The 22319-nt window shown below is 34.9% G+C and overlaps 1 protein-coding gene across 1 annotated transcript in view; it reads left to right on the forward strand.

Annotated features, from left to right (window-relative positions):
• The window catches only part of LOC143239223 (uncharacterized), a 56492-nt gene that overhangs the window by 18436 nt on the left and 15737 nt on the right, over positions 1-22319 (forward strand). Inside the window, exons 2-3 of the mRNA XM_076480116.1 lie at positions 14500-14616; positions 19875-19921. Of these exons, the coding sequence (XP_076336231.1) occupies positions 14500-14616; positions 19875-19921 (164 nt within the window). The remainder of the gene's footprint in view (positions 1-14499; positions 14617-19874; positions 19922-22319) is intronic.

The raw sequence follows: 22319 nt of genomic DNA on the forward strand, positions 1-22319 counted from the left end.
AATATAAAATATGAAAGATGAGGAGCGGGTGAGCTGGACTGGTCGGCATTGGACGACAGTCATCATGATCACGAGCTGCAGCAGGTCACACATTCTTAAGGGGACCAGTGACATAGAGAGGGACATGGATAGAGAGGGAGAGAGAGAGAAAGAGAGAGGGAAAGAGGAAAAGAGAAAAAAAAGAAAGGGAAAGAAAGAAAAGGAAGAGCGAGATAGGGGAGTTGAGTGAGATAGGAGTAGAAACAGAAGGTCCTTTCAGGGCCAGGGTGCCTGGGATCTATAAATCCAATGACGAGAAACTAGATGTGGGGGAAACCGGAGTACCCGGAGAAAACCACTTTCACTGGATGGGCGCCGAAAAATAAATACCCACCCAGTGCCCAACCTAGAAAGTTAAAAAACATTAATGACACATAAATGGATAACACTATGTTGTCTGTTCTAACATTGATGGTTAGTATTGGTCACTATGGTTAGTGGTCCAGTTTAATGGTGAAGTATACTTAATCCAGGTATGAGGGGTATCTGCCATTCGGAATAATTGACGAGTTTGGAGGTTTCTATCAGAAGCTTTAGTACAATAACGTTTGGTGAGTTTGATCAATCGATCCTTAATTGGTAAAGTTGAGTTAAGGAGTTGAGGTATGTTGCGGGAGTGTTGTTGGGGAGGCGGAAAGCAATTTTAATGGTGCGGTTTTGTAATATTGAGTATTGTCTTTCGGTCATGTTACATGTGGCTGCATTACCATATTCGAACAGGGGTCTAATGAATGCTTTATATATTGCAATAATGGTTTTTGGAGAACAGCCTTTGTTGGGGCCGCTAATACGTTTCAGAAAGAAGATTCTATTACTTCTGCTGGTAGCGATTTTCTGGAAATGTGGAGTCCAGGAAAGGTTGTGAGTTAAGGTAAGGCCTAGAAAGGTTATAGGCTTTGTGAAAATGTATGAGGGTTGCATGAGGTGCTCCAAATAACGATATCACCTGCATATTGAGATAAGGGTGGAATTCAAAATTTTATCTATATTTTATACTAAATTCATCTAAAGCAAACAAGCAAACTAACGTGGCAGGGGTTTAGTTTAGAGAGAGAGAAATCAGAAGAGTTCTCTCTCCAACTGGAGTGTTCAGGAACGTTGTGGTTCCTCTTCGTCCCCTTTCGTGAATTGTTATTAGGTTTAGTTTTATTATTTATTTATTAAATAATTTTTGGCTCTTTTTTTTTTGGGGAGGATGTCACTCTAAATGTTATCTTGGACGGAGGCAAAAGCAGCAACGGAGAGAATGGCCAGGTCCCTTCCCGAAAGGAAGAAGTCAAGCAAATATGAACATGAATTCAATTCAAACGACCCGACTCAGGGTCTGGCAATAAAGTTGCCTGGGCTGGGATCTAAAATCCCAATGCCTAAGTTTTTGCTGTGGGGGGAAACGGGAGTGCCCCGAGAAAACCCACTTTCACAGGTCAGGCGCCGAAAGTTTTGCCTATCGTGTGCCTGATATCTGGAAAAAAAAAGGAATACATTATTATTGACATGAATTTATTTCTTTAGATACTTTGTTGTGTAATTTGTGATTCTTGAAATATGTTGTAAGGTGAAATGTATTTTGTTGGTGCACTAGTTAATTTGTATAGTGATGCCGTTAGTTTGTTTCTGTTTTCTGCTTTTAGATAATATTTGTGTGATATTTCCGTTAGTCTATCTCTTAGTGTTGGTAAATTGCTAATTTGATGTATATAATTTACTGGCGTGAATAACGGTAGACTGAATGCAGATCTTAGTATTCTGTTCTGGTGAACTTGGATTTTCTGGAGTGTGTTATTTGACATATTGTATGTTACTTGACATCCGTACTCTATTAGTGGACGGATGTAAGCCTTGTATATTTGGATAATGGTGTTTGGTGAACATTTTGATTGTCTACTGGTTAGAGTCATTAGGTGTGAAATCCTTTTTCTAATTGATGAGTGTATATTGTTTACATGTTTTTTCCATGTTAGTTTTGTGTCGAAAGTGATGCCAAGGAATGTGATGTTTTTGCTCATGTTAATGGTTGTATTTCCGAGAGATAATTTTATTTTTTCTAGATTTTTCCTTTGCTTTTTTAATTTCCTGTAGAAGGTAATTGCTTGTGTTTTGGTTGGATTTAATACAACTCTCCACTAGTTGCTCCATGTTGAGACGTTGTTTAGTGATTCTTGTACGCGAGACATGGCCATCACTGTGTTTCTGGAGGTGCTCCAGATAGCGATGTCGTCTGCGTATTGTGGATTATGCGTGTGTGTTAGATTTGGGAAAGGTATGTCACTGACGAAAATTATGTATAGAAGTGGAAAGAGGACTGATCCTTGGGGCACTCCTGCGGTTATATTAAATGATTTGGATATAGTTTTATTGACTTTTACTTGTGCTGTTCTATCTGTTAAGAAATTTGAAATCCATTTAACTATCGTGGGATTTATTTGCAGGTGTTTTAGTTTGTATTTGATGGCATTGTGCCATACGCTGTCGAATGCTTTTTTGACATCTATAAATTCATCTAAACTAAACTAAACTAACGTGGCAGGGGTTCAGTTTAGAGAGAGAGAAATCAGAAGAGGTCTCTCCCCAACCGGGGTGTTCAGGAACGTTGTGGTTCCTCTTCGTCCCCTTTCGTGGATTGTTATTAAGATTAAGTGGTGTTTTTTTTGTTTTTTTTATTTATTTAATAAATTAATTATTGTTATTATTCTTGACTTTTTGGGTGGAGGATGTCTCTCTAAATGTTGTCTTGGGTGGAGGCAAAGGCAGCAGCGGAAAGAAAGGCCGGGACCTGTCCCGAAAGGAAGAAGTTGAGCAGATGTGAACATGAATATGATTCAAATCCAGATCAAATCAAACCAAACGGCACGATTCAGGGTCTGGCAAAAGAGTTGCCTGGGCTGGGATCTAGAAATCCAATGCCTAAAGATTTTGATGTGGGGGGGGAAACGGGAGTGCTCCGAGAAAACCCACTTTCACAGGACAGGCGCCGAAAGTTCTGCCTGTCGTGTGCCCTGTATCTGAAAAAAAAAAGGATTCACATTAATGACATGGATTTTATTTATTTAGATTCTTTGTTGAGTGGATTGTGATTCTTGAAATATGTTGTAAGGTGATATGTATTTTGTTGGTGCACTTGATAATTTGTGCAGTGATGCCGTTAGTTTGTTTCCATTTTCTGCTTTTAGATAATATTTGAAAGAAAGTTCTGTTATTCTATCTCTTATAGTTGGTAAATTGCTAATTTGGTGTAGATAATTTGTTGGCGTAAATGATGGTAGGCTGAATGCAGATTTTAATATTCTGTTTTGTTGCACTTGGATTTTCTGGAGTGTGTTGTTTAACATATTGTATGTTACTTGACATCCGTACTTTATTAGTGGACGGATGTAAGCCTTGTATATTTGTATAATGGTGTTCGGTGCGCATTTCGATTGTTTAAAAATTCATCTATATTTAATACTAGGCTTCATATAGTAATGGAGTGATATCATAGGTATGGTGTTTTCAAATATCTTTTGCTTACATAGTAACCCCATACTTATGGAGAACTTTATAGTTAAACAGCGTTAATGTTACTAATATCTTCTTGTTAATTATATAACTATAAAAGCTGTTTGAAACACTATAAATAAAAATGTACGTAAAGATTGATGTATTATTGTAGCACGTGCTTAGAAATATGGTAACTGTATATCTGTACTCTGCCATTTTGATTATTCCAGTCTAATTCAAGTACTATACGTTAGGTTTTAATCAAATATTTCAGGTGAACCATACACTGCTACTTCTTTAAACAAAATAACTTGACCCTTTATTTTCAACAACAAGTTAGACTTGTCTGTGAACTAGTGACGCAAGCCTTTTTTTTTTTGTCTAAATCTATGTGAAAAATCTTATGAGCGATTATGTGAACTGAAAGCTGCTAACGAATAACGACACACCACACTTCAGTAATGAAAGATGAAAGAACCTTTGCTGTAAGCAAAATAAATAACTAAGATAAAGTAGGAATCTAAACTTGACAACGTTTGGCATGAAGTGTTATAAGACACGTGTTTGCTAAAAAAAAGTTTATTATAACCTTACCACGTTGTTGCCATCGTCAATGTAAAGAGCTGAGATACATTTATGTAATTTATTTCAATCTCGCGAGAAAGATGTTTGTACATCGCAAAAAAAAGTCGCTAATAATTCGTATAAGTGAACATGTTTCGTACAATGCTATCCCATCAAGCGTAAACCACTGACGGCTTTAAGGGTTAAACACAGCAAAAGCACTAAAGTCAATTGTGATTATTCATCAGTTATTTATGAGATAACTTCAATACTAAGATTAGTGACTCAAAGAATACAAGTAAAGATCACTATTTTAACTGTCCAACGAGTAAATAAGGTAAATGTAATTATAAGGGGAACCTAAATTCAGTATTTTAATGCTATTTTTTTAACATACATTACAAACACTTTTCTGATTACAGTAGCTTTCCCCCTTCTTTTTGGTGGATCAGCGGTAATTTTTCGGATGTTTGATTGATTCCCTTTGGTGGACACAGCAGGTACCTCGATGTGGCTTTGCTGTGAAAAATACACGCACACAAACACACTTAAACAACACTTTATCATCACGCGACAGCATAGAACAAAAAAAATCTTTAATTTAAAATGATATTAAGTTTTCAAATGAACAATTTTAATAATTGTAAATTACGCAAAAATCATTCGATTTCAGTAAAGATTAATTCCATAAGCAGTCAAGTTTAAACTATATTAATGCAGTAAATAAAGCATAATAACGCGAATTACCACTTACTAATAACAATTCTGCTTAATATGTTGCAGTCGCACTAGCGTACAATTGTGCTTTTCTCAACATTGAAGTCATTCGTTTAATTAATCATATAAAATATTTAAGTAAAGGTTAGTTTGGTATTTATTATAATTAGTGATTTATAAAAAATATCGTTATTTGTTGAATTTCACGCAAATATAACGCGAGCGTTATGGGCGCTAGCCGTTCCTGATTTTGAAGTGATAGACTAGAGGGAAATGCAGTGAGTTAACACCATCCACTGTCAGGCCCGACATGACCAGGTGGCTAAGGCACTTGACTCGTAATCTGAGGGTCACAGGTTTTAATCCCCATCACACCAAACATGCTCACCCTTTCAGCCGTGGAGGCGTTATATGTCACGATCAATCCCACTATTCGTTGGTGAAAGACTAGCCCAAGAGCTGGCGGTGGGTGGCTAGCTGCCTTCCCTCCAGTCTTGAACTGCTAAATTAGGGACGGCTAGCGCAAATAGCCCTCGAGTAGCTTTGTGCGAAATAAATAAACCAAACCATCCAATGTCAATTATTAAGCTACTTTCCGACAGCAAATAATGGAATTGGCAGTCACATTATAAGCCTTCCACGGCTGAAAGGGCGAGCATATTCAATGTCGGGATAAGAGCTCACGATTTGCAGATTTGCAGAATGCTCTAACCACTAGGCCATAACGGGCCCTAAAAGATATTTAAAAAAAGAGTCAAGTATTAATCACTTAAGACAAATCACGTAAAACAACTGTTAAAAATAAAACATATATCGCTTCACTCATTAAAGTTAATATACCTATACAGCACTTTCCAGTGGAATATTTATTAATATTGTCTTTCAATACGCTGTCAAAACACAGACAGAATATTATTTCTTTTGCTGATTATTAAAACGTTGAAGCACTGATTGAACAGTAAGCTGATTAAGGGATTCTTTATTATTCATATAGTATATGTGTGTGTGTGTGCCATAACAAGTTTCCAAGGTCCATGAAAGTTAAAGGAATAAATCATGTTATCTTTTGTTGATACGCCCTTAGGCTTAAGTATATATATAGTGCTGAATGCGTTTTGATAAATCAGTGATTATTTATACAGTCTCCTTATGCGAGAGACATTGCGGTTTATTCTAAGAACTTCCAATGTCTCAGGTAGATCAAGTCTGACCCTAATATTAATTTTAAAAGATATAATGTTGTCTAGAAATGGTATCACATTCATTCATTCTTTAACACCGCATAAGGGTAAAATGATAGGTTGTTTTATTCGATAGTCTGTGTTTCACATATTCTAGTCTTAGCAGTTACTGTCATAACTATCTTGTCAAGTATTTAAGAACATCAACTCTAAGGAACCTAATAACACTTGAATATTAATTATTTGAAAAATATGAAGATATAACTTATGATGTAAGTAAATGCACTTTTATTTTTATCCACTCGTCGTTTAACCCTTGTTACCTTTCATTGCACTGCGCAATCTCAGTAAATTTAACCTTATTTTTTTTATTATGTACCCTTAGCTACTACGACGACGCTAGTTAAAACCGTTATTCATGAACCTCTGAAAAATCAACTTGGAATGAAGCAGTAATGAGTATTTAAGCTAAAATTCCTGACTAGTAGTTTTTGGTAACAGTGTTGATGAAGTGATATATTTACGTGCCAAGTGAAATCCCTTAGACATGTCACTTGTTGACGCTTTCTATAATTTATGTAGGTCACCGAATAAACAAATTATGTTGTAAGTTTTAATTAGAAAATAGGATTCCTTCATGTGTTCATTTTCCAGTGCCTTTAATGCATACTGGAAAATAGTTGGCATTTTAAACAGCTCAAGGCATGGCTTTGTGAACTACGTGCCTGGTCTATGAATCATGGTCTACGTCCCCTTATCGTAAAAACGCGTTCCGCACTTAGAAACCGCTTAAAAAAGATGTCCAAATCCCACTATTTGATCAGATAAGAGTAGACCAAGAGCTAATAATGGCCCAGGTGGAGTTGGGCTGTTGGTTAACTGCCTTCACCCTTGTCTCACTTCAAAAGTAGGGACAATTATGATCAAATAACTTGTATAGCTGTGCACAAAACTGTGAAACAAGCGAATAACATACACAAATTTTAAACTTATAATACGTGACACAAACAAACAAACAAAAAACAAACTCCAACACTTCGCAATATCATCTTTATGTAATAATTATAAAGTATGTAATACTATGGTTACAATTGAGCTCAACCGTTAAATAGTACTAATTTAATTATGCTTTCGTCTGATTGACCTCTGGTGAATTGGTGCCTTACTTCCATTACTTTTTTTTTAATATAATTGATTCTATCAATAAATAATCGAAAACATTATTGTGTTTTTTCTATCTCTTTATATCTATAAAAACACAGTTAATTTTTTTTGTCATGTAGCAAAAATTTTAAAACATTCTCTACAATTTTGGCGATAATGAAAAAAATTGTTGGACACTGTTGGACTCTTAATTCATCACGCCCACAATACTATCATATTTCAAAGTGGGTGGTATAGCATGTACAGAAACAGTAACATGAAGAATTATCAAGCACAAACACAAAGTAACCTTTTCCCCCCTCATTAAATAAATAAATAGCACTCGTGTTCAATTTTTTATCATAATGATTAAGTAATTTAAAATTCGGACCATTTGGAGACGATATACACTTTATTGCAAATTTTGGTTTGGAATTTATTTTGGGGTACTGATTATTGCCGTTAAAATAACAAAACTCACAACAAACTGTCATAGATAGGTGACGGTCAATCCCACTATTCGTTGGTAAAAGAGTAGCCCAAGAGTTGGCGGTGGGTGGTGATGACTAGCTGCCTTCCCTCTAGTCTTACACTGCTAAATTAGGGACGGCTAGCAGATAGCCCTCGAGTTGTTTTGTGCGAAATTCCAAAACAAACAAACTAGTCATAGATAGGTATTATAAATTATCTGTAGTTAAAAATTTCACTCATGATTTCGCTCCCAAGGTGTAAATTCTTTATACGTAGGAATTGAATAAATACAAATTAGTTTAGAGGTGTTCATCCCATTTAGTTATCTTATTATCAAATATCTAAATATCTGTATAGGCCTAAGCCTAACGAGATCCTAGCTTTTCGACTTAGCTTTCCGTAAGGGATTAGACATAGTCCTGTCAAATCTAATGACGTACATATTGTTGTTTGAAGCATTATAAAACCTGATAAATCAGTTAAACCTGGACCAAAAAAAAATGGTTCGAACTGAGATAAAAGACTAAAGTTCGACATATTTGACAAATAGCGATAAGAGTATGTTAAACACGTAATATCATTTGACAATGTTCTATTGGTTGACACCTTCACCTAAGCTATTGAAATGATAACTTTGTTCTCTAATTTTCGGAGAATGTGATAGCTCGGGTGAGTATTTGGCTGATTATAATGGGCAAAATTTCGAAAAATGAATCATTTTAAGTAAGTTATGAAAAAAGTTATAGGTGATTAAAGTGCACCCACCATTTCTCTTCCTTTTGCAATAGACATACTGTTGATTAGATTAAAAGGTATACAACAGAAAAAAAAATCATTAAAATTATTACTTTTAGTAACGTTCGTGTCGCACAATACTTTTTTAACAACTGTAAATCATTGTTAGATAATAAAACTATAATTTATGTAAGTTTCCGATATAGGCATAAAAAATCGTTTGGACAGTATAGGAAGATTTTATATTTGTATTATGAGACCAGATGGTAATGAATAAATGTAATGTTGTAACTCAGTGTGAAAAAGGTATAAATTATCCAAACAAACAGCCAGTGGACAGAAATGTTACTTTTAAAGTACCTAGTATTTTTTTTATTCTTATTCATTTAACTTAACAAATCTTTCAACGAATAATTTTTTTCTACTTCTTTTTCAGATATTTGCGTAAACTACATAAGCGGTAACTGCGCTAGCCGTCCCTAGTTTTGAAATGATAGACTAGCGAGATGACAGCTAGTCAACAGCACTCAAAGACTCTTCTCTAACTAAACGCTTATAACTCACACACGCCCTCAAAATGCGGGCCGCTATTTTTAAAATTTATTTTATGGATATGGGACGCAACATAGGACATGCAGATTCTTATTACGGTTCTCCATCAGGCCACCTTCCACTCTTTAATAAATAACATATTTTACTAATTGTAATTAAAATTTTTAAACTTGAAGTTAACTTGTATGATATTTTATAAAACTAAGGGTAGCTGAAGAGTTATTTCGTACTATAAATTTAGTAAAATTATAAATTGAGTCAGCAACTTTCTTTTCTTAATAACATCGAGGTAAATTACTAACGTATGTTAATCAAACGTATTTAAAATCTTGTAAAATCGGTATCATAAAATAATAACTTCGTTGATACACTTCTATTCAGTATTTTCATAATTGATCCCACTGGCACAGCGGTATGCCTGGGGACTCCCACCGCTAGCATCCGGATTTCGATACCAGTGATGGGCCCAGCACAGATAGCCCATTGTGTAGCTTTGTGTTTAATTTAAAAAAAATATAGAGAGAGGGCGTCCGGAAATATTGTTAACAAAATTACTTAACTGTATTTTTAGTGTTGTTGTAAAGCTTGGCCTGGCATGACCAGATAGGTGGCAAAAAGGCGTTCAATTCGTAATATGAGGGTCGCGGGTTCGAATCCACGTCACACCAAGCATGCTTGCCTTTTCAAGCGTGGGGACGTTATAATGTTACCGCCAGTCCCATCTATTCGTTGGTAAAATAGTAGCCCAAGAATTGGCAATGGGTGGTGATGACTAACTGCCTTCCCTCTAGTCTTACACTGCTAAATTAGGGACGGCTAGTGCGGATAACCTTCGTGTATCTCTGCGCGAAATTCAAAGCGAACAAACTGTAAAAGCTTTACGGTAGTTCAGTAGTAAGTCTGTACATAATTCGATTATGTTAGTTTTAAATTGTAAGAATTTAGCTTATTTGGCTACTTAGACAATGGTTCCGTCGAAATATAGTTTGGGAGGATACTGACTAAAACTAATTTGTTGCTGTTTTTTTAGTATATTTTCTAAATGTAACTTCTTGTGATTTAAGAATTTTGATTCTAATGGTATTCGACATATGATTAATGTATATAATGAATAGATTAGGATTAATAACCCCTACCTGAGAGACACCTGCTTCTAGAGTAAAATGCTGTAAGTGGGTGCCCTCGAGATGAAGTGTACTTTTTTCATTCTTCAGAAACATTAATAACTAGTGAATAACACCACGCGGTAGTTTCATCTGTGACATCCCGCCTCTTAGACCATTATATCATACAGTATCGAAAACTTTCGTAATATCGAGAAAGCAGACGATGATGAATTCATTTATTTTTTTAAAGTTGTTTACTACGGTTTCAGTGAGTCTAACTAAATAATTTGTAGTTCCTGAATTTTCTGAAATAATTTTGAACTTCAGGTAATTTTGAGATGGTTTCCAAGAACGTTAAAAGTTGAAAACCTATTATACGTTCCAGAATTTTGCTTGAACAACCAATCATGCTGAGTAATTTTCAGGTTTATTCAGGAACATACGAACATTTGTTTGCTTCAAAAAGGCAGATGTGTATCCCAATTTGTAAGGTAGATTAAATGCGTTTGTTAACTGCTTTGTTCATCCCTGATTGCCTTTTTTTCGAAAAGAGATGTCTGTAAGCGATCAGAGCCTAAAGCTTTTTTTTTTAAACGTTTAATGACTTATGTAACCTCCTCACTCGTGATTGGTTTACCAGCCTGATCGATCATGGGTATGTAAATTGTATGGTTAGTTTTAACATGATTTTTGACTTTATCAAAAAATAAGTGTCTTGTTTTGATCTTATAATGTTCTAAGGGTTTCATTATGTCTGCTTTTCTTCCAAAATGGACGCAATGTTTCCTCCTTGCTCAATATTAGGTAATACATTTGTATGACGAAGGTAAGCTTGAATGATAACATTGCAACCTAGTTGGTATTTCAACTGCAACCACATGGTGAATAAATAGTTTAGATACCTCTGGTCTCGAAAAGTTGTCCCACGGAGCATTAAGTACCAGTCGTTTGTCTGCTACACTGGGTCCACGCATCTCGTGTATTCTGTGACAAACTTAATACGAATGTCTTTATGTAATTCATTAAGACCTTGCTTAGCTAGAAGTAACAGTCGTACTCTTGATTTAAACTGAAATAAAAACTCTATAACCCGAGCGCTTTCTTAGTCAGGGACAAAATTGATTTAAACTGTTAGACAAAATATTTACGATGATTGATTACCTTAATTGGAACTTCACATATATTAGAACATTAATCTGTATAAGTAATATAGGTTGACTATTTTTATAAGACAGTATATGTTGATATACATAACACGCCGATCGTGTAATATGTCTGGTGATTGAAAGAATTCTAAAAATGTAGTAACATCATGGTTTGTTTGCAAGAAAGTCGGTAAAAACAAGGATATTTGACTTTCAAAGGGGTATCATAGTAGGCGACCATCTGGTAAGAGCGTAGTTATCAAAGAACGTTTCTATAACTTACTGTTTAAATATCTAAGTGACCAGTTTTTGATAACTGTATCTATCCACTCACTGAGGACAGATAAAGAAAAAAATGATTAGACAGGCTTTTAAAGTGAAACAAATGCCAGACTGTATCCCGATTGATCGATCATCCTTATAACAAAAACTGTTATATGCCAGGCAACAATCAGTATAGAGATTGCTTGTCTCATATCCAAATAAAAAACCATGGCTTTGGTGTTGCTCAAAGCATATCCTTTAAACAGTAAATACAAGGGAGCACATGATGTAGTCTTATGAGCCATGTTTCAGTCTCTCTTTTTTTTTTTACTAACGACAAAAATTTCATCTTGCTTTTATTGTTTAAAAAAACGCGATTATTTGGATGAGCTGTACAGGTGTGGGAAATATTTTCGTGCCAGAGACTACGTTATTTATAAAAGTGAACAATACCTCTAGTGTAAATGAACATCATTGTGGATTGTTGTTCACTCCATAATTCTACATTTCTGCTCTGGTGGACAAGAGATTTCTCAAAAAAATAATACAATCATCCATATGATTTGTATTGTGTAGTTTGTTGTTGTTGTTTTCAAAAAACGAAGCAGTGATTTCCTTTTTTATATCTTTATGGAAATTAACAAAGCATTCGTCACTATAAACCTTCTACTGACTTTTATGTGCCAACTATATGCACTGTAATCTTTGACGGTCGCACTACAATCAAACAAAACTTCCATAATCTCGTGGAGTCTATGTTACAGTGAGTCCAAGCTACTATTATTGCGGTGAAGAGCTGGTCATCTCGAGACTAGATGGGGAAGAAGAGGTACTAGTAAAATGCCCTAACAGAAACTGAAGCACAGATCATTAAGCTAATTCATAAACTACTTACTGACTGCATTAGTTAACTAAGAACCACTTAACATTTTTATTTATGTGATTCATCATTTTGTTACAATATTTTACGATAATATGTGTGTATACGTTAAGCCTAGCTGCATTTTTGGAGATAGATCTTAAGTAGTCAAATAAAACATCATAAAATTACCACCTAACGGATAAAGTCATAATACAAATATACAGAAAATACACTCTTCAAAACAAGAAACGCAAAAGGGATATTTTTGTTATTTTAAAGAGAAATATATGTAATAACCGTTAAAAGCTCAGAGAATGTGATGTTACACGTGTTAAGGCACTGATTGTTCGACCAAAATGACAATAAAAGTTGTGCACTTTGAAAACGGAGGAAAACATCGGATTTTTCGCCAAAACGCATGCGTGTCCAATAAATTTGTTTGAGAGATCTGCATGTTCTGCAAGTGCAACATGTGCAAAATCCCTATAAAAGTGACGGGTTCTCGGTTTCCATAGCTCAGTGTTAAGCCATCGACACGCAATACAGTTATGCCAAGACTGACTGAAGCACAACGCAACAACGCCATTGGTCGCTTGGAAGCAGGCGAATCTCGATCAGATGATGCCAGAGCTGTGAATGTCCACCCAAGCACCATCACAAGGCTATGGAATCGTCACCAACAACAGGGATCACCTCGTGACCGTCCACGATCTGGCAGACCTCGTGTGACCACGCCCGCACAAGATCGCTACATCCGGTTACGTCACCTTCGGGATAGGACCACCACTGCGACGTCTACTGCCTCAACCATACCAGGGCTGCGTAGGATTTCCGATCAGACCGTACGCAACCGTCGACGAGATTCTTAGGCCTCATGTGCAACCCATCATGGTGAACGTCAACGACGTTTTTCAACATGACAACGCCCGTCCTCACACAGCCCGACTCACCACTGTCTTCTTGAGACACCACAACATCAACGTTCTTCCCTGGCCCTCCAGATCACCAGATTTAAACCCCATCGAACATCTTTGGGACGAGTTGGACCGACGTCTGCGACGGCGACAATCTCACCCGCAGACTCTACCTCAGCTTGCAGCAGCTTTGCAGGCTGAGTGGACAGCCATTCCACAGGATGTGATTCGTCATCTCATCGCTTCCATGGGCAGGAGATGCCAAGCAGTTATTGATGCTCACGGGGGGCATACTCGTTATTGACGTTGAGTGACGTTAAACTTCACCTAGTGAGCGTGGACTTTGCCTTTGCAGACTTTGGATGTTCAGCAGTGAATGTGCAAAGTTTCACACATGTCATACAGAACTACCCGGAATAAACTTGTTAAGAATTTGTCTCATATTTTGGCTTTTGCGTTTCTTTTTTTGAAGAGTATATATATATCAAACCATATGTCATGTCACATTTCATTTCTCTAGGTTTCTCGAAATAGGACGAGTCATAAAGGCCAAAATGCATTTATACAGATAGAATAGTTCGATTACTGTCTATCCATTACGAATTTAGTGACGAGAGTGCAAGGGGACTGACTGTAAGAGTGGGTGGAAAAAACCTTGTTAGTGTTGTGAGTGTTGGTATAATACATCTGAAGTATAGACGTAGTAATGGATCATCTAGCCTAGAGCCAAGCGCATAAAATGTATCATAAAAGTAAAAATATTGATTCAGTTTAAAACTTCAGCAGTTTAAGCTATTTTCTGTTATATCACTGACGTTTTTAGTAAAAGCAAGCCTCTTTAATAAACCGATATTTTAAATTAAGAAATTAACAAATATTTTTCTCAGAATAATTTTCGATAAAAATCAGATTAACAATTTCTGTTATGTATATAGAAAAGCCAGTGCGTTTTGGTAGCACTACATTCCAACAATGGCTTTCGTGTAATGTTGCTTAGCAACAAAAGTGTAGTCTATGTACTAAGAGTATAAAACGAAATGTATAGACTCCTCTTTAGTTGCTAAGCAACATTACACGAAAGCCATTGTTGGAATGTAGTGCTACCACAACGCACTGGCTTTTCTATATACGTAACAGAAATTGTTAATCTGATTTTTATCGATAATTATTCTAAGTATACGCTATGAATTTATTTAAGTTAGGTACGAAATGTGAGGGTGGGATATACTACGGAGTGGGAGTGGTGGTACTTACTACATTCCTATTATAGAGAAACGAAATATATTTTGAAACCTGTAAAAATATTACAATATATATATTTTTATGCAGAATACAGGAGGAAGTACAGGAGAAGAAGACGAAGTGTCAGTGTCTGCAGAGACCAAACAAAATACAGATTACAATGAGAGCCCTCTAGAAAATGTTACTTCAAGACAGGACTCTAAGGTTGGTTTGTATCTCATGTTGTTTTTGTATTTGACGAAAAATGCTCATGAAAAAAAAAATATGAAGAAGTAGTAATTATTTTTTATACTGATAACATGTTATAGTCGCAACAGCATATATATACATATATATTTACTGGTGTTTAGATTTCTTCTCATAGCACATTATTTCGAAACATTGCCATTTACTGTTATTTAGTTACAATTTATTCAGTAATTGATACCTTTTTCACCACTGTCAAATCGTTAAAAAATTTCGCAGTTTTCTGTGTAAAGTTGAGTATCTTCCTTCATTCACACCCTAATTACTTGCTTATCAAACATCCGTATGTCGAACTCATATGTCTTGAATATTTGGCTTAAGTCGAAATCGGAGTTCAATACCGATCACTTCCTTTCACAGCTGCAGTGTATAATACTCAACGTTTATTTTGGTTCAAAACTAGTAAAACACATGTTGGCCGTCTAGTGGAACTCTGGATTTCGGAGATGAAGACTCGGATCGGCATTCGTGCGATACAACAAAATCTTCCCCACACTTTAAGCTTTAAGTGCGTTGTAAAGTGATAAGTAATCCCTAAGCGTGGGTGGTAGGGTGTTGCTGACTGACTGCCTTCCTTCCGGCCAGTACTTCAAAACAAGTGATGGCGGCAGATAGTTTGGCGACAACTACAAACTACAACTACCGAGTTTGACACTTTGACTTTGGGAGGAAGAGATCGAGATTGTACCTGACCCTTCCAGATTCACCCAAAGGACCTAAATACCGATAAATAGAAACAACGAACTTCGATATACTCGACGTTTATTCAATTGAAATAACATTAACGTCCGAGGCTCTCAAACTGATTGAAGCCATTATAATTTCCATTAGTGTGTTTTAATTATTAGTTATAGGAGGTCTGCACCAACAACTGAAGCATCGCAATGTACTAAAATTTTCACTAAATCCTTCTTAGAGTGGTAAGCTTTAGTGAAAATAAAATTTAAAGAATTATTGTAACAAAATAGTTTATACGGTGCACTCATAGCAGTAAAATAAATATTAAATTAAACATAACAGTTTGCTGAAGTTCAACCTTCTCCCGAGTATCCTAAGTTGATAACATAGCTACAATTCTACATTAATATTAGGTTACTTCGTGTTTCAAATAAACAGTATGAAAGTGAAACACTAAATATAAGCTTATTTAATATTAGGCTACTTCGTGTTTCAAACAAACAATATGAAAATGAAACACTAAATTGTAAACTTATTTAATATTAGGCTACTTCGTGTTTCAAACAAACAATATGAAAGTGAAACACTAAATTGTAAGCTTATTTAATATTAGGCTACTTCGTGTTTCAAACAAACAGTATGAAACACTAAATGTAAACTTATTTAATATTAGGCTACTTCGTGTTTCAAACAAACAGTATGAAAGTGAAAAACTAAATGTAAACTTATAGAAGAACAAATATTATTACTTTATGTCGTTATAGATTTTCAATAAAATAAGCCATTTTCTCTATATTTCATCAATAATCTAATGAAATGTCCCTCCTCCCCGTTGGATCAGCGGAGGGTTTCCAACATTAAATTTCGGAGTTCGATCTCTCACGGCAGACAGAGCTCAGATAGCTTATTGTGTGGGTATGAGTTGAAAAATAAAACAAACAAATGATTCTTATGAAACGCGCCCTGGTGACTCAGTGGTAAATCTGAGAGCTTATAACACTAAAAGTCGAGTTTTGATACCCATGGTGGACAAATCATAGATAACCCAATGTGTAGTTTTGCGCTTAACAACAAACAAACAATCCTCATGAAATGCAAGTTAATCATTCGTTGATAAGTCTGAGGAATTCTATCATTAAAAATCGTGTTTTGATAACAAATAAACATACATATGCAACATGTTCGCTCTTCTACGTAAAATATTTTCTCAACCCAAACGAGCCGTTTTTGCATATATATTTCTCTACAAGTGGGTTTTCTCGACATCACTGAAATAAACATACAAGATTATTTATTTTGCATTATGTTTTTCAAATATATCGTGTTTTCAGTCTTGAACTCGAATTAATCCAGTAAAGTTATAAGGATAAAGAAGAGTAAATCACAGCTCGAGTTTGAGAGCTACAAGAAGATAATTAATTAAGTTTAGTGTGCGTATTTTAGATACAAAAAATAGATACATTATTCCCTATATTGTGTTTTATGTAGTAGGTTCCAGGATGTTTCTAGTTTGGAGAAAGAAAGCATAATCTCGAACGCTTTCTTGGCTCCAGTTAACTTTAATATTTATTTTTTGTAATCTTACACTATATGAATCCTTAGCTCAGTGGTAAACTCGATGGTTTACAACACAGAAATATGATCCTCGATACCCGAAAAGCTCACATAGCTCATTGTGTAACCATTATCGAAACTGGGGTCAATATTCTACCGATTACAAATTCAGATTTTAAATTATAACTTTAAGTGATATATTTATATGTGTGTGTGTGTGAACGAGAGAGAAAATATGTTTGTTTGTTTATAACTGAGCATAAGGCTGCACAACGGGCTGTCTGTGCTCTGCACACTACGAGAATCAAAACCCGGTTTCTAACAGTGTAAGTCCTCAGACATACCGCTATGCCACTGAAAGGCAATAAAGTGTAAAGGAAGTCGTAAAACAACTGAGAACGCTAGTAATGACCTTGAATGTCTAAAGACAAATAAATCTCTTTTATACATGTATATAAATGTTCATTCAAATAGTGATTAGAAGTCATATGTAATTTCAGCCTCTACAAAAAAAAATAAAAAATATGTGTGTTAGTGGCACAAGCACTTATGAATTAAGAACTTAATACTTGAAGATGGTGATCAAAATATATCATTAAAGTATATGATAACATCCTAGAGAATCCGTATTACAGTATAGGATAGAGCTTTAGAGAATAAATATTACAGTACAGGATAGTATCCTAAAGAATTTGTGTCACTCTAGCCTATTCTTAAATGTTTAAATTTAATGTCAGATGTTTGTTTTAAACAAGTAAATAAGTTTGAAATAAGTATCTAGAAGCAGAAGACAATATCTTAAAAGGTACATATTTATATGTATATATAATGGGATTTTACTGTGAGCTCAATGTAAGCCGATTAGTTTACAATGTAACAAAAGGGTTTTGATGAAATGTTAGGGACCTGATGCACGAGCAAGACAGTCGTAAAAGAAGGATTACATTTGATTAGTACTGACTAATACTAAAAACATGCATATGAGTATAGATTTATTGCGATAGATACAGAATAACCCAAAACGCCACACGTACTGATTAATATTGACAGGTTTTAGTGTAGTATCGCCCCCCGCTAGTACAACGGTGTGTCTCCGGATTTAAGACTCTAAGATCAGGGGTTCTATTCCCCTCGGTAGACTCAGCAGATAGCTTGATGTGGCTTTGCTGTAAAAAAACACATACAGTGTAATATCACGTTTGTATTAAATCGTTGGAAAATCGTACTTATAGATCTGGTTTACTTTAGACATTCTCGATAACACATTGGGTGTTTTTTGTTTTTTTCTATTCTGCCATCTCGAGTCCAGTCGTTGTTTCTTCACTCTTGAGATGTAGAAAGTTAAAGAATGTGTTCGTGCGGATATTTGAAATTGCTATGCTGTACAGCACAGCTTGATATACGTTTGGGTCTGAACTTGCATTTTAACTGTTAAAGAAAATGGTTGAACATTACTAATTAAAATCGACATGGTAGGGTTTAAAACAGAAGACTAATCATGTAACCACGAATGTTGTTTGTTTCATATTTATTTTAATCTGTCCGTTGCGGTTGGAAATAAGAGATGTGTAAAAAACAAAATAAAAACAACAGACATCTGCAGTTAAGATGTTTTTATAAGAATTTTCAGGCGTATCGGTTTCTAATATTTCGTCGATTTTTGATGCTTACAATTAAAAATGGTCGAACTCTGTTCCATAATTTCAAAACCCATTCACAATCCATTTTATCGAACATAAATGTGTTGAATTATAAAACTTGGTGTGGTCTGAGAAAGAACGTTTGTTTTAGAAGAAAACCACTCTGGACTAACTACTGTGTCCACCACGTGAACTCGGACCCCGGATTGTAGCGCTGTAAGTTCGTAAACTTACTGCAGTCCAATCAGGGACGAAAAAGAGTAAATAAATGTCCTGCCATCTGCAATTAATTAAAAAAAAAAACATTAATAGAGAAAAAAGAAAATTTATTCATTATGTTGGTATTTTGTCTACTTAACGTTTCGAGTGTGTGTTATTTTTTTTTAAATTTACCCATCTGTTCGATACTTTTTAATTAGGAGAGTTGTGAACAGTTCTAATTAAAGGGCATATTTATTATCTGAATTTTTGACAGATATGTCACTTTCTTATTGCTATAGAAAGAATTTCGCTGAAACTAATTTTACCATTACCAATATAGAATGTAAAGTAAATTCCAGGAAGAAATTACAGGATGACATACATCCATACAGGTAGAACAGCTGGAGTAGCTGCCCGTGAACTTACTTAGCCCAACTCATAATGGGCCTGGCATGACTAGGTGATTAGGGCGCTTAACTTGCAGATCCTCGTCCCAACAAACATACTCGCCTTTTCAACTGCAGGTGCGCTATAATGTGATGGTTCATCCCAATTCGTTGGCAAAAGAGTAGCTCAATAGCCGGTAGTGGGTGGTGACGACTAGCTGTCTTTCCTCTAATCTTTCACTGCTAAATTAGGGGCGGCTAGCGAAGATAGTCCTCGTGTAGCTTTAAGCGAAATTCCAAGCAAGCCAAAATCCAACTCGTAAAGAGTTTGCTTGTGAGAATGAGATACAAAAATATAATATTTTTCTTTTTCACAGTTTACATTAATTATAATTAATTCATATTCAGTATGTTTACTCATTAGTACTTAAATTAGTGAGCTTTCTTAAGAAATTATAAGTTGTTATTTGGTGTCAGAATAATTACTGTAAAAAGTTTTCATTACAGCAACAAGAAATGTTGTTTTTGTATTATTTGTTATTTAATAAAAATGAACGTTTTCCGTACAAATTAAAATAAGTAACATTTCCTCACGAATTTTAATAGTTTTTTTTTTTCCGAATTATAAATTCTCAATATTATAAATTACCCCAAAGATATAGTCATTCAACTAAATTTTGCACCCTTTAATTATATGTATCCTAATATGCCATTGGAAACTAATACTAAATGTGACATTTATTATTTATTTCGAAAGGATGGTGGTGCAGCATCGCTAAGGTGTGCAGAAGAACACCGCAAAAGGTAGGTGTTATTTTAAATGTAATCGTTTCTACTTTTATAATTTATTCGTATAAATTACATAAAGGATCTAAGTTATTTTTATATATTTTGTAGTACAAATATATATATTTTTTTTACTAGAACTTGTTCTTACTGTTAACGATATAGTTTATATGGCAGTAGTATCATCTATTTATTTAAATATCAAGATACATGATTCAGATTTACACATACCGTTTCAGGAAAGTGCTTTTATTGAAGTTTTATTATTGAATCGTTGTTTTTGTTGGTATTCAGTACAATATCCTAAGCCTAGTTACTATTTAGTCATTTCATTTTTGTTATTTGTACGTAACTAAATACTAACTGCTAACAGATTTTTATCCTACATTTAAACTGAACTGTCTTTAGAAAAGTCCTAAAAGGGATTTCTGTTTGTTATTGGCTGGGATTGCATCCCGGATATTCCATTATTTCTTTGAGTTCTATATTGAGAAAGATAACACACCCTTTAGTTTTGTGCTCAGAAAAATACCCTTCCTTTCCAAAAATGGAATATTTAACAGAAATGTACTGAAGCTTACTCAACTAATGTATGAAAATATATTTTTTGGCAGTCATTCTGTATGTATATGTGTTTGTTGTTTTTTACATTAATAACACCCTACAAAAAAGGCCACAAATTTATTTATCCTGGATGACAAGAGGTACTCGGTTGGACACTAAAGTTAAAATGCATTTTCCATTCTCAACACTTGTAGTCCTATTTCACAGATGACTGTCATAATCATGTCCACGGCCACACATATTCACAACACTAATTGATCATATCTCTAAACTTATGTACAATCTGGCAGTTGTCAATTGCAAATAAACAATTACTAATCATTTTTCTAACTTTATTTTCTCAGCCATACAATACTGTACAAAAGTATTAGAACAAGAGAATATTTTGTCATTCTTTTCATTATATGTTAGAAGAAATCAGTTTAATACTCTTTAAGTAAACCTTGGTAAAAACAGTGTTTAATATTATATATTAAGTTTTGTTGCTATGCCATGGCCTCAAAAATACCGAGAAATGTCAGTAGAGCAGAGAGTTTGCATAAAAGCGTTACACAATGCTGGCTGGACCCTCTGACAAATTTTTGCAGACTTGAAATACTCCTGAAACATTGTCAGGTACATCCAAGATTGTGAAACAAAGGCAGATAAATAGGAAAGCAAGAAGTGGAACACCTAAACTAAGTGATACTGATGTTAGGTATCTTTGTTTATGCAGCTTTCACAACAGAAGAAAGACTTCCACTGATCTCAAGCACGAGATAAACAATCATGTACCAAATGAGAGAAAAATGTACAGATCTACAGTATCATGAAGATTGAACAAGAATGGAATATTTTGTCACGTAGGACATAAAAACATTTACTTTGATTTCCAAATACTGTCATGAGATTTAAATTGGCCAAAAAATACAAAAACTGGATTGATGATGATTGAAAAAGAGTGTTATGGATGGATGACTCCAAGATTGAAATATATGGTTCAAAGCATAGGTTGTACATCCAGTGAAAGAAAGGTGAAAGATACTTACCTCAATGCATAGCACCTACAATGAAGCATGGGAGAGGCAGTATGATGGTTTGGGGGTGTTTTTCGGCTGAGGAAACAGATGTTTGCAAAATGGATGGAATAATGGACCAGCACAAGTACCATCAGATACCGATCCATCATGGTATGCTTACTGGTTTTGTATTACTGTTAAATAATTCTACTATCAAGAAGACTAAGACCCTAAACACTCATCCAACATGTGCAGAAGTTACTTAGCTGAGAAAGAAGCTGCTTGAGTAATTCAAATGATGCAGTGGCTGCCACAGAGTCCTGATCTCAATCCAGTTGAGCAGATCTGGGATTTGATAGATCAAAAACTAAGAATGAATAAAAAAATGAAAGTAGGATTATGCAGAGGTGGAAGTTCAAGAGTATTTGATTTAGTTTTAAATATGTTTTGGGTTAGAGTTGAATCATTTCATTGGATGAGACCTTTGGAATTTCTTTTATTTTTTGTAAAACCTCTTTCAAGAGATTCTCTTGTTTATGGTTTAAATATATAAACCATCAGATCATTAATTACTTGCACTAAAAGAAAACCATTTTATATTTAATGGAAAGCTAACTGAGTACATATTTTTATAAATCCATACATTTTATGGTGACATTGGTAATCATATAAAGTTGTTAGGTTTGCTATAGATCCAGGAAGTGTATGTCTCATTGGTGACTGGGCTGCTTGAGTGTTTGATGGTGAATGGCTAAAGATGAAATCCGATTTAACTTAAACTTTCAATCTGTCAACTGTAATCGTGTTTGTCAACTTTTTTTGTTCTGTTACAGGGTTGAGTGGCCATGAAGATA

Source organism: Tachypleus tridentatus, chromosome 13, assembly GCF_004210375.1.
Source record: "Tachypleus tridentatus isolate NWPU-2018 chromosome 13, ASM421037v1, whole genome shotgun sequence".
Classification (NCBI taxonomy): Eukaryota; Metazoa; Arthropoda; class Merostomata; order Xiphosura; family Limulidae; genus Tachypleus; species Tachypleus tridentatus.